Source organism: Helicoverpa armigera, chromosome 24 (genome assembly GCF_030705265.1).
Source record: "Helicoverpa armigera isolate CAAS_96S chromosome 24, ASM3070526v1, whole genome shotgun sequence".
NCBI lineage: Eukaryota > Metazoa > Arthropoda > Insecta > Lepidoptera > Noctuidae > Helicoverpa > Helicoverpa armigera.
Window position 1 is genome coordinate 7,223,182 of NC_087143.1, and position 10,323 is coordinate 7,233,504.

General features: G+C 36.5%; 1 protein-coding gene across 4 annotated transcripts in view; it reads right to left on the minus strand.

Moving 5' to 3' along the window:
* Window positions 1-8,894, minus strand: part of LOC110371191 (uncharacterized) — a 130,622-nt gene extending 121,728 nt beyond the window's left edge. For 2 of the 4 annotated variants that reach the window (XM_064040995.1, XM_064040992.1), the window contains exon 1: window positions 8,338-8,894. In XM_064040995.1, coding sequence (XP_063897065.1) covers window positions 8,338-8,415 — 78 coding nt within the window. In that variant the 5' untranslated portion in view covers window positions 8,416-8,894. The remainder of the gene's footprint in view (window positions 1-8,337) is intronic. The other 2 variants (XM_064040993.1, XM_064040994.1) reach the window with 1 other exon arrangement.
* Window positions 8,895-10,323: the final 1,429 nt, after the last annotated feature.

Below are 10,323 nucleotides of genomic sequence, written 5' to 3' on the forward strand. Positions count from 1 at the left end.
GCATATTGAACCGCCTATCACAATAAACTGTCCACGGCAAACGGCTGATATTTCCGTCGTATATTATTAGATGGCACGTGCTGCAGCGGGCATTTCCGCTAACGCTTAGTATAAGAGCTACCTCAGCAGCGAACACATTTGGGAAATATAAAAATTCTAACAAAGAAAGCTCGGTATCTCCTGAGTGTCGTAAAAGAAATGAACGTGTTACATAAAGACTACTGCTTGATCTCCCAGAATCAGAATTTTTGCCATTTCTAAAAACATTAACTTTAGTGTTTAAATTCTTGTCAGTCAAAAAATTGGAAGCGTTCCACAGAAGGTCAAACTATTCATTTGTGTTGTCATGGCACAATTCGGCACCAAAAAACGGATCGATAAGACCCCAGCCATTATATTTTCCAATATAATTTTAAGCGTCAAACATTTCTCAAACATAAAAGCTTTGAAATCTCTCAAGGGCTCAATATTATCCGCACCGGGACTGTCGCGAGTTCGTTCCCGATGTCTGGTCGTCCAATACACTGAGCGCCCTTTGCGTCTGCCCTCAGAAAAGGTCAAGGTGACTCGGGAAGAGGGCTGAACAAAGAATGTTTTTCGCTATTGAAAATGTTAATGATTAAAAAGGTAAAATAAAGCAATATTTCATACCCATATTTCGGGGTATCTTTGTGTCTAGTGGGTACTATGGACTAGATTCTAGAAAGGCAAAAGAAATAGTGGGACCCACTATCGATGGAAATAATGATAACGATTATTATTATTCTTTATTGTACACAAAAACATTTAAAAGACACACACAACACAGAGAAGGCATGTACAAATTCGAGCTTAACCCAGAACTGGGTTCTCTAACAGCAAACCTTAGAGCGATAGAGAGATGCGATAGGGAAGAGAAAACTTCGTATCCATAATTGACTAACGAGACAATCTTAAAAAGTAGACATCTAAGACAGTTTCTTCAAAAATGACAACGCAACTCTGATGCATCTCAAAACACAACAGGAAGTGCATAAACCAATTAGCAAATAAATTCAGGTCCCAATTAACCTGTTTCAACAATAAACGGCTCCAATAACTAAAGTATCGTGCTAACAAGCAACTGTTAAAGTAAATAGTGCATGCGATGTATAATTTATTTCTCCGTTAATCATACGCTTTGCTATACCACATCGGGTCTTTCGGTGAACTTGTTAAGGGGAGGTATTATTATAGATGATAGATGGCATAGACACGATGGGAGCATTGTGTGATAGAAGAGTATGGAAGAAGAAAATATGCTGCTCGACCCGATATGAAATTGGGACAAGGACAGGAGAATGTCGATGATGATGGTGTAGTAAAAGTACAGAATCAATCTTTATGCTATCACTGTTCAGGAAAGGACAGATTTAGAAATGACACAATATTAACACCAATTTAAAGGCAATAAGACCGGATAGGTTAACATTTAGCATTTCTGCAACTACTACATCATCAGACCAATCATGATGTCATTGATGAAGTCATTTTAATGCCTAATATTAAACTAGCTTTTCCTTTAACCTTAGCGGTGCACTTTATTTTGTTTTTAATAGGTATACGAAACAAAGATGTGTTGCATTCAATCGTAATTAAATAACATCCCATCACTAACATACTTTATTAAGAACACCGGATGCTACAACAGTCAATTTTCTAGAAAGTTCTGTTCTACATTCATGTATGTTCTCCAAAACATAAGGTTCGATCATAAACTCCCACGCATTCCGTAAATAGACTAACATGCCATTTATGACGTGGTTCAAAACAATCAATAGCCAAAGAAAGCTTAATACTCTTATCCCAACGGATTATTCACCATTTTCGTTAGAACTGAGCGTGGGATGTAGGTAGGTACGTAACTTGATGTATGTGGTCACCTTGATTCAGTCGCCCGCGCCGTGGCAACAATTGGAGCTTTCGACGGTGTCACTACATATGGTCATAAGCAGTATTTTTTTATGTTATTGGGCAGCAACAAGAGCTTCTGTTGGCAACCACTTATTTAAGTAAATAACGTCTTCTTGACAAGGGCATCTCGGCTACCAGTTCACTACTAGTTATTGTAATATTAGTACCTATCATAATTGAAGGTGCAACGCTTCTTGATTGCAGAAATACAAATTGTAGCATCAAGTACTAGATAAACCCTTTAAAGTCTTTCCAATATAAAAAGCTGTAAAAGATCAGCGCATATCACGTCAAGAGACACTCAGTTGCAGTGTTCAAATAGCCTAAACTAGATGAGTCAGGACTTTGAATAACAAATTGCAGAAGCGTGAGATATTTTGCGAACATTCTGTCTAGACAGGACTACTAGACTGTAAATTAAAGCGCCTCATTAAGGATCGCCTTTTTGGACCAGTCAGCGTTAAAATGTTGTTCGTAAGTACTTCATTAATGGACTTTCTCAGTAACATACCAGTTAAGATTTGTTATTCCTTCAACCCAAGAAAATAGGTATTTTATTGTATGCGAAGACACCAGAACTTTTTTTAGGGAGTTCATAAGTCTGCTGTCTGATAGGTCAAGATCATGTGTGCCAAACGAAAATTAATTTTGATACTTATTCACGTCCTTTCAAAATGGCCTTAAAAACTGTCAAAATAACATAAGAAACGGACAATTAGTTCTACAAACTGCTCCTTAAGAAGTCATTTTGCGAAACGTTGAGGATAAATGAATTGAAACAAAACTGTGTTGAGCCAATGTATTAGATCTTAATTGTAGTTCCTCACGAAACTAGCGGACTGTGAACACAATGTTAGGATTCATATTTCATTGAGGCAAAAGTTACAATAAAACTGTTGTTACGTAATTTACAAAATAGCTCTGAACCATTCAAAGATGCTAGAGTATTCAGAGCAGAAACATGCAACAAAATGCAGCATTTTGGGATTTCGAATAGTAGTCTCAAATATCTTGTCGTGTCTCAATTACCTCTTCATAAAATCATCAGGTGTCAATCCTCGAATGTAAAAAATTGGTTAAAAAGCTTAACTTAGCCATCACATGTAACAGTCGACTTAGCAAGCGCTGACCTTGTAATCAAGATTAGCAGGTACATTAAAGCATTTTGAAAAAAATACTCTAAATAAATTGAGGCAAGTCCAAAAAACGAATTAAGTAAACACTCCAGGCCTTACAAAACAACAAGCATAAGATTACAGCAATCATAGCAGATAGAAATTAATACAATTTAGATAAGCAAACGTTTAATTCAGTTGAAACACGTAAAGTCACAGTCTGTTTGTATTGGAAAGTACTAATGTATCCGTTTTTAGGACACAGCTAGACAACATAGACCATTTAACCAACCGGATATGCCATTGCCGTACCTACACCTTCTCGTTTCTCAATTTTGCCGTATGCATGCGTAACGATGTGATCGAAAATGCATGAGTGAGCTATCACTGTTTGTTCCGTTACCTCGCATGTCAAGCGAGGCAGACTTGTGAGATTTGTGCTCATGGCGGCTCCGGTTGGTTAAGTGATCTAAGTTAGTAAACGTTTCTTGAAACCGTGTGTAAGTGAATGAGGTTTTCTAATATATTGAATTATGATCGCACGCTGTGGTGTCCGCCTTTCACACCCTATAGAGGGAGGCAAATTGGGTTAGGTCGAGACTCCCAGTCTAAAATTAGAATATTCATAGATTTTACCCGATTAAGGCAACGTAAATTGACGCTGCCAAGTACGACATATATAACACAAATATGGCATCTTCAATATACCAAAAGAAGGTTGTCTGCATACTTTTATTTGGCCAAACCTGACTGCTCAAAATTATATGTTTACCTCTGAATCCGTGCTACTGAATCTGAAACCAAGTACACAAACTTGGATTCCTGCCTACACCACATAAGATTAAACCAACATTCCCAGGTGTTGATACGGAATAGCTGACCAATGCATTAGGTTGTTTACTTGATCCACAATACTATGTACCGGTACAGCCTCAGATTACGTTTGTTATCTAGCTTAACTAAAGCTTACCTTGCTTGAGATTGAATGGTTTCCCATGGTCTTAGAATATCATGGTGGTTGTATCATAAAAGTTAAGTTAAGTTATGTATCAAAGTAAATATTGAAGAAATTAGGAATCATACAGTGGATTGCCAATTACATAACTTGATTGATAGTGAAGTATCGGTATTTCGAGCTAAGGGATTCCATCAAAAACATTTTATAATTTAACCAAATACAGACGTAGCTGGTTCTAGAATCTTCAAGATTAGGATTTTAACCATTTGCTTACCTGATAACATACTCGGCGTTTGCAATAAAATTACATGAGACAAAGCTGAGAAATTTCAAACCCTGTTAACGTCTTACCGCATACAAAGCCATTTTTTTTTTATTGCCATTGATTTTTCATTCATACTAAAAAAAAACTTCGGCGGCATATATGGCTTTGTATGCGGTAGGACCTTAACAGGGTTTGCAATTTCTCATCTTCGTCCTGTGTCCTACCAAATGAACGTATTTGGAAAAGATCTGGCAACTTCTGGTACCTACACTTCCCTAGAAGAAATCATATTTTTATAATTCTATCTACCACCTTCCATCTTCGTAGCTTAGGTATGAAACAAAGTATACATGTACTTACATACAACTTAATTAATGAAGATATATTTTTATTTTATTATCATCCACGTGACGATTTTAGTAGTCACCGACTGTCGGCTCGCCTCTAATTAGTGACAACTATTTAAATTCGAAAGGAAACTGATATCCGGCGGGAACTGCTTATTTAGTCTGGCTTATCAACTAAATATTAATAAATTCGTATTAAGTAATGTATAACAGTAGTATAGTTAATCAGTTGGTACTTTTGGATCGTTATGAAAAGCTGACTCAGCTGAATGCGATTAGACTGGAAGCCGACCCCAACATAGTTGGGAAAAGGCTCGGAAGATGATGACGATGTTTTGGCCGTGGTTGTGACCCATCCAAAAACTGACCGCGACTTGTGTGTCCCAACCTAATTACATCAGCCTTAATAATAGTCAAATAACAGTTGTTCTTTTATCTCTATTTCACTTTAATAGTTGTTTTGGTTGTTTTTTTTTTCTTACACAAAAACGTTCACTCATTTGGTCATTAAATGAAAAAAGTTCGGTCAAATAGGTACTTAATAAAACTTGACCTTTAGATAACCTTGTCCGATGATATAATTATTGCAAATAACTAAATAAGAATGTGTGATATCATCAAAACACTTACTGCACGTTTATTTCTAGGTAATATTATACCGGTGCGGTTTATTGGAAGAATTACAATATTGATTGATTTAGTTAGGGGTATTTCACAATGAATACAGTATGTATTCGATTTTGATTATAAAAAAATAATTTCAGCGCGTCCAAATGTTTTGGTTTTAAACTCTCTCTATCTGCCTAACCTTCTCCCATCTATGTAAGTTGGGGTCAGCTTCCATACTAAACGCAGGCAGCAAAGTGTACCAGAGTTTTACATGGAACGACTGCCTATCCTCTTCAACAAAGGAACAACAACCTGGGAAAGATACCCTTTGCTGAAACAGATTGACAGGGTTTCTGGCTTTTGACTAGTCGTCCTGCTATGGAATCTGCCTTCTAATCTGGCTTTAACTCAGTGTGACACTTCCTTAATACAAGCAGAAACTGATCTCCCAACAAATCGTGATCTAAGACTGGACACGTTTAATTCAGGAATTCTTAGCATGTAGCCTTAAGCAACTATTAAGATGCATCGCACATCAAATGCATTTGATTAGCTTAAAGACCTTGTATGTGTATTGCGACTTAGTCTTAAAATAATCTGAATATAGCAGTATGTCTGTAGGTCATATAAGATAACTGCTAGTTGTAGATCGTTTCAAAGAGTTACCGCGACCCTGGAAGGCAATTGAAGGAACACAGACGCTGTTTTATATTTCGTTTGCTCGTATCTTGGTTCTCGTTGTCGATCATCTTTTGTTGCCTAGACCTTAGCTAGCGATTGTTTAAATGCTTTATAAGAGAATCCAGGACTGAACATACGAAATAGGCAATTATATTCCCATCAATGCTTGAAGGATGCTTTCAGATGTATTTATTTATGAAAGGAGTGGATGTTAGTATGACGGCTCACAGAGAGTTATTGAAGAGGAAAATACATTGTGGCGACCACAAATAAATTGGGAACAGGGTAAGAAGAAAAACTTGGGCATTTGGTCGTTATGATACTCTAGTTTGGTTCGTCCGTCGATAGGTTATTTAAGAACCAAACATTGCAAGTGTATTCTCTGAAGTAAATACGTAAGTACCTGTGGCTGTGATTGAGCCACAAACATCGTAGTTTATAAGACAGTAAACGATTTTTGATCGCGAAGAGTAGTCGTGAAAGGTTGTATTGACGAAACTCTGCGAAAATAACTACGATCTTTAGGTTACCTAGTTAGATGTAGCTAACCTATCACGAGATGCCATGGTACTGAAGACATCATACGTCTTTTAATGGGTACTAGTTAGGAGCTCACAATTTTATATTACTACCAGCTTCTGCCAGCGGTTTCACCCGCATCCCGTGAGAACCTCTGCACGAACCCGGATAAAAAGTAGCCTAATACCCTTTCTCGATAAATGGGCTGAAAGAATTTTTCAAATCGGTTCAGTAGTTCCTGAGATTACCGCGTTGAAGCAAACAAACAAACTCTTCAGCTTTATAATATTAGATAACTTATTTTTTTTTGTATAAAACTGTGAGTACACGGGGCAAAAGGGACGTTTCTTCTACAATATACCTACGAAGCGTTAGTCTCGTATTCGCATTACGCAACTGCGGTGCACGGTGTATCCAGTTCCCAGGTCGTGCCAATATCGCTTTATGGGTTTTAAGAAACTCTCAAAAAGCAGCCCAGAGTTTGGACGTTAAAGACGGTCCTGCGCCTGATTTCTCTCCGGTCGTGTCGGATTGCCGTCCCGACAGGCGCAGTGAGTGAAGGAATAGTGAGTGCACCTGTGTCTGCGCAAATGCTGGTGGAAAATTATGTTCTACGAAGTTGGCTGATCTCCTTTTAAAGAACTACTACCACGGCCGGCAATCGGGTCTGGAAGCGATTATATCTGCCTAAAAACAGACAATTGGCAAAATGAAGGTACAATAAAGAGAATGAAATCTGTTACATTCTTCAAGAATGATGTAAAGAAAAAAATAAAATTTAAGCCAGTGGGTTTCCTTATATTTTAATTAATTTCGTAATCCTACTCATGTCTCAGGCAAGAATAATATAAATCATGAAATAATGACCAAGTTTATTTACCTCTAATTTATATTTTTACTAGCTGGCTGCGCATATAATATCCTAGTATTATATATTTGTGTTACTAATGAATGATTTTACAGGTATATGGTAATTTAAATTGTTAATGCTCACTTTATGTAAGTATTTATTATATAAATATTGAAATAATAATATAGTAAGTTTTACCGTAAAATAAGATGAGAAGGGGAGACCTCAAAAAAATGACCTACACGGAATCCAGGTTTGTACATGTATTTTAGTCCTACAATAATATTAGAGGCTCAAGTGATAATAAGGTTTGGAATAATAGTCCAGGACTAGTAACATATAAAATACTCTCGCAAGTATATTTCATTCTTTTAGATTTTCTTTTCTTGAAGAAACATATTGTACAGCTTATTATATGTGTAGCAATAATATCAAAAATACATAGCTGGTAAAAATAGGCACTGGATTGATGTATATGGTTGCCAAACAATATAATTGCAGTAGAGTAGGGTACATACAGTTTCGTCTCACACAAAAGAAGACCATAGTAAGGAAAGCGTTTTGAATTCCGGTGAACGCTGAAAGCTGTCTTTGGGTTGCTTTTCAACCACATGCTGGATAATGATATAGCTGAAAAGTTATATTTCCAACTTACAGGAGAACATTTCCAACACAAAAGTATATAATCTAAATAAAATTGCTGGGATGTGAATGAAATGGTAACAGGGGGTGTAAGAATTTTGACCCAGCTTTGCAACAATATTTTAAGGGCTGGCTGGCTGAAGCTATAATGTCTTTGATTTCTTTTTCCTAATTTCAAACGGCAATCCGATACCGTCTATACTTTATATCCGCAAGAAAATAATATGGCCCAATTTTTTTGTAACAACTACCCACATATAAAATTATTTACTGCCGTGCAGAATAACTGATCAGCAGCTATCGGAGCGTCAAGCATAGCTCGTTCAACGCGAACAGTTTACCGGGACAACTTCTTAGGAAATGTGGGGCGGCCAACCGGTTCATACTTCGTACAAAGAAAATCACCCAATGTGACCTACCTTCATTTCCGACACGATCTGCTGGTACAGATTCCATAACGGTGAACAATCCTTCTCTGTAGTCCCCTCCATTGTCATAAAAACACGCACTTAACACAAAAATAACACAATTAAATAGAACACAAGATTACACCATCGATCGCTTCCATGTAAGTTTGGACTAACTGTTGCATTTTCGTATTCTAATGACTTTTACACGTTATTATATTCCCTACATCTCACTTCACGTTTCGGGACACAATAAAATCCTTAGAAAACACGATATGTAACAAATCAATATTTATAAACATGAATGCCCTCTTCGTAGTTTAGACACGGGGTAAAACGTTGTTTTGTCACATAAATACACATTAATTATGATTGGTTCTTCGTTATATTTTATAAGTAGGCCGTTTGAGCGCACATTCATCCACGAAAACATGTATTTTCGCTTGTTTTCATTCACAAACATCCGATAGAAATTCACAAGACGCGCATACACCTGGCAAAGCGACAGACGAGCACATCGGTCGGAATCGGTTTGTTTGGCTGGCTCTTGCTTGCCTGAGAACGCTACGATTCGTCAATTTATTCTGCACGGATTGCAAGCTTTAAAAATAGCCGCCGACACCGGCCGGCATTCGATTTTCTTTACTAACAACATTGGTTTAGTGATGTGAAAGATACGACATAAAAAGTTACTAAGTTACTACACAGAAGGTAAAAAAAATAGTATGTAGATTAAAATTATGAAATACTTTTGTATTAAACACACAGTACAATAACTCTTAATAGGTTTGGGAATAGAGAGTGTGCCTAAACATCTGTGCACTATAAACGTCATGCGCAGCCAACTGATTTCCTGGATGAGTATCTTAATAAATTAAAATGAAGGGTTTTCTTTTTATTTTATTTTTAATTCTTTTCCTAGATGACTGACCTAGGTACTTGAATGCAAGGAACGGAAGGTCATACATATCTTCTCAACGTCAAATTACAGCGAAACATTTTTGTGGTCAACAATAAAAAAATAGAAAGTTGGGAATAAAACTGGAATAAAAAGAGAAAAGAAGTCAGTCATATTATCATCCGAATGTCTCGAGAGATTTTAGAGACAATTTTTACTGAAATCTAAAATATCTTGCTTGGGTTTCTTGGCTCAACGTACTCGGTGCAATTATTTTTTTACTTGGCAAAGATAATGCTTTTAATGTAATAAGCTTGAAAATGTAAAGCATTGCTTGCAAATGTAATAGGCTTGAAAAAAGCCATTAATCTGGAATTTACTTTTCTCTCTCGGGTCGTGTCGGATTTCTAACGACTATGAAAGTGTGTCCGCTTGATCACCATAATACACAGGACATAGGACCCTGGCTGATATGTTTACATGAGAACAGCCCCCGTTACTAACAATCGACTTAGATGCCATCGGGAGTGGATGCCGCCCCCAATAAAGGTAGTGGGCACATCCATCCGATATTTGAAAAGTAGGTTGAGTACATAAAACATTATTACCGAGGGGTAGGAATTCTTTTTATATTGGCTCCAAAAGTCTTAAGATAAATAGTAAACTTATAAATGTCATATGTAAAATAAATAATTTCCTTTTAAAGAAACTTAATAATTTTATTTCACTTATTATTCACAAACTTTAACGTATTATTTACTCATGTTTTATTCTCTCTCCTTTCTCATGGTGTTCTTATACTTTTTATTTAACAGACATGCCTATTTATTTATACATTACCACATTTACAAATAAGGAAATTAAGTTAACAACAGGATCTTAATGCACATAAAAAAGCCCTCGGCTGTTTTTACAAACCCAGAAGTAAATATGTAAATGAATAAGATTTGACTTTTCAGTCAATTATTTTCTTTCGTTCTTCAACTCAGCATTAACTTTCTCTCGCTCGATATATTAGCAATAAAAATACCGTAGCTCTGTGGACGGGGGAAAACATTTTTCGGTCAATGCACTTCACTACACTATTACTGTCAGTTTTT